Source organism: Aspergillus pseudotamarii (assembly GCF_009193445.1).
Source record: "Aspergillus pseudotamarii strain CBS 117625 unplaced genomic scaffold BDV38scaffold_61, whole genome shotgun sequence".
Classification (NCBI taxonomy): Eukaryota; Fungi; Ascomycota; class Eurotiomycetes; order Eurotiales; family Aspergillaceae; genus Aspergillus; species Aspergillus pseudotamarii.
Genome location: NW_022475075.1, coordinates 196,286 through 199,626, shown reverse-complemented (window position 1 = coordinate 199,626; position 3,341 = coordinate 196,286). Strand labels below are relative to the sequence as shown.

The 3,341-nt window shown below is 45.4% G+C and overlaps 1 protein-coding gene across 1 annotated transcript; it reads left to right on the top strand.

The window, feature by feature from the left end:
- Positions 1-262: 262 nt before the first annotated feature.
- On the top strand, positions 263-646 carry BDV38DRAFT_274047 (uncharacterized protein; the record flags this gene model as incomplete). The annotated part of the gene is made up of 1 exon (XM_032057779.1): positions 263-646. One exon carries the CDS (start codon positions 263-265, stop codon positions 644-646), a length of 384 nt encoding a protein of 127 aa, XP_031909922.1.
- Between the last annotated feature and the right edge of the window lie 2,695 nt (positions 647-3,341).

Here is a 3,341-nt window from a genome sequence, read left to right as displayed (position 1 = left end):
AACTGCGGCTCTTTTATCAAGGAACACTGCTTAGACTAGTTTTGGGGTCCTGGTCATTTTTATTGTGTCTACATGTCTCGGACCCGCGACCCCTTCCGGGCTCGCAATGGAAGCATGCACTTGAGTTTATGACCCAGACCTTTGGTCCTTAAAAGTCACCCTATCTTCCAACAGGCCTGCTTTTACAATTGTCTGAATCAGAATTTTACTGTCGCAAATTCCCATCTCTTTACCTCCCCCACTATTTCTGACCCTGGAAAGAATGCACCAATTTCCCCGGCGTTCCCTTGATCCTATTACTGAAGAGATCACCCCGGTGGACCATGAAATACTCCGTCATGGTGGCACCTCGTCCAGCATCGAAAGACTCCCTTCTCGATTGCAACGATCGAAGAGAGCATCTACAGACATTCGTCAACAGCTAGAGGATCTCGTATATGATGCCAGCTACCTGAGAGCCGAACTCCAGTGGCAGAAGGAATCCAAACAAGCTCTACTGCAATTCCATGAGGACATGTTCCGTATCTTCCACACAATTGAGGACATGCTGGTTCAGGTCGCCGCAAGGCTTCGCGATTCTGAGCAGCGTTACTTTGAAGTTCTGGGGTTTGAGGCCCATGGTGGCAATGATGGGGGTATGATTTAAGCCTGTTTAAACGCGCGTACTTGACAATGATAGAACCCCTATTTTACTGTCGGTGTCTCCTATGTAGTGATAGTAGCTTTATATATATCTATAAACTCAACTTGAGCATCAAGGTTGCCCTGGTTGAAGTGGCTATGGGCTCGCAACCAAATCAAAAATAGGCCAGTACACCCTTGTGGATATCTTGATACCTTTAGATAAATAATTACTTAGTAGTTGTCAACCTGGTATTCGAGCCAGACTTACACCTAAATCCGTTCTATATCTCTTCCCCAGCTCGTGACAAACATCCTTATCTCATCTGGATTGCTATTCTCATGGACCTCGATAATAGATATCTCCACTTCACTAATTTTCATGAATCTTTTGAGGAGGCCAAAGAACCTTTTTGGATGAAGCTTTTGGTAGAGTTTGTTGGACATCCATAGCAGTCGAACGGGGGCGTTGGCGTCTGTTTTTGTGATCACTAGAGCGTTCATTAATGTTCATTAACACTGTGCTAGCATCTCTCAAAACAGAGAAATCTGTTTTTTACTATATAAATGTGCTCTGCACTAAATCGCGGAACCAAACGGGGTCGCGGGCTGGTGTAAAGGGAGCTGGAACAGGTCACAAAATATTCTGGGTGGTCTGACTTACGAAGCAAATCATATATAATTTTGTGTTTTCATTGCTAACTGCTGTCCAGGTAATTTCTCGCCTACTTCCGTGATGCGAGTCTTTCTCTACAGTATCTTCTACCTTTTGAGTTGTGTCCGCCTTGGTTGGGCTTTGGTAGGGGTGCTGAAGTCAATATGCCTACAGTATTGAGGTTAGAGATTCTAATGGTGGTACATAGATCGAGGGGGTCGAGGCTATTGGCGCGAATTACAATGAGTTCCATCAAGGCTATGTTCGCAACTTTAGTAAGTTCCGAAAATGCCATTGGGACATATAGTGCCTTCTAATACCCCGACAGGTACAGACTACTACAGATTAAGCGGAGCTTGGCCTGTGGATTCCTCTCTTTCAACCACGTTTTGCCCCATTAATCAGCTGTACCCATCTCAAGCAGAAGGATGGCCGCGCTTGAGAGCTTTTCCAGGGTCGATAATCAAGCCACGATATTCGAGAGGCAATCCAACACAGTGCAAAGACACGGACAAAGGTGTCATGAGTTGGTACGGTACACAAGAACCAAAATATCCAGATACAAGGACGTTCCTAGAGATTTTAGGTTTCCAGGGCGGAGATGGAGGTGACTGTAGGGCATGCAGACTACCATTCATCGATACCATTGCTAACAAGACGCAGTCCTAGTTTCCTATCCTCACTGTGGATACTATGGTATCAGCTTTCCTCCTATGTTCAAACTACCTGATAGCTTGCAGGTTGGCAGTCTATATACAATATACTGGTTGTGGAATACAACAGAACCAGTGAGTCAGCGATGGCTGGTCAGTACTATATGCCCCTGAGTGATAAGCAGGGCTAATCGGGAGAAGGTCTCTACTTCCTGCATGGATATTGAAATTATTAGCCCCCAGGAGGCCGTTAGTTCAAGGCCGTGCATAAGCTTGACGGTGTCTTCTAATTCTCCCCCCTTCCAAATGCCAGGCATTATGCCGGGAAAACACACTTCAACTGCTATTATACCGTATTCAGTTCCTCCACTAGAGACACAGAGAAGCACCTCACTGCCAGCTTCCACGTTGTCTTTACACTGCTCCAGTAATTGCTGGAACAGGACTTCTAGAATTGATCCACATAGTTCTAATTCACGGAATCCTACTCCTAGTCGGTTATCAACTGCCCGCCAGGTCACTCCCAGACCTCAGCTACCCGCGACTTGGACTACACCTTGGCATAACCAGCCGACCCCGACTACGTCGGAGAAGGGCAGGCAGTCTCCAATTAAGACAACAAACCCGAGTTCTAGGAGAGATATCTCATCGTATACATCACCGTTGTGGTATGGTACACAAATGAAAAGCTCTTTTCTTCACGGCTCTACACCAACCCGTTCACCAACGGCTGGTAGTACCTGGACAGTCACAGTGACCCCAGATGAGGTTACAGACTTTCATCCGCCGTCGATGAACGCTTCCGTCGGTGATTCGATATTATTTTTCTCTACTAATGGCTCTTTTTTTCTATGCAATACCACACTTGAAGCGATCTGCGAACCTAGTACAATATTTGGAGGTGGAGCTCACACTAATATCCTATACACTGTCAATTCTACAGAGCCTATGTGGTTCCTAGGCTATAAGTATGAAAATTGGTTTAACTGTTTCCCTCCAAGCCACTTCGCCTTGAACCCAGGAAGCTGGCAGGCACAATATTCCAGCATAATTCATACTGATTATGCTTACATATCGTTCACCGAGGCTCAATATGACCGGCCCACTAGTACCATAACGACAGTGGTTACAGTGCATCCAACTTAAGGATTGAGGTTCGCGGCGGACTTTCTGTCATATCTGCTAGGCAAGCCACTAACTGATTTCTCTTTGGGTAAGCTGAGATGGAGATTCCATCGCAGGCAATCTATTTCCTCAATAATAGTATTCCCATTACCAACTATTCCTTCCTTGCAGACGGCGCATAGGACATTTTGAAACTATCATGGCAATGATTGATCACTTTCAGTTTCTATATTAATTACATAGATTTTGTATGGAGAACTTATACCTATGGTCAGAAACCAGTGTCC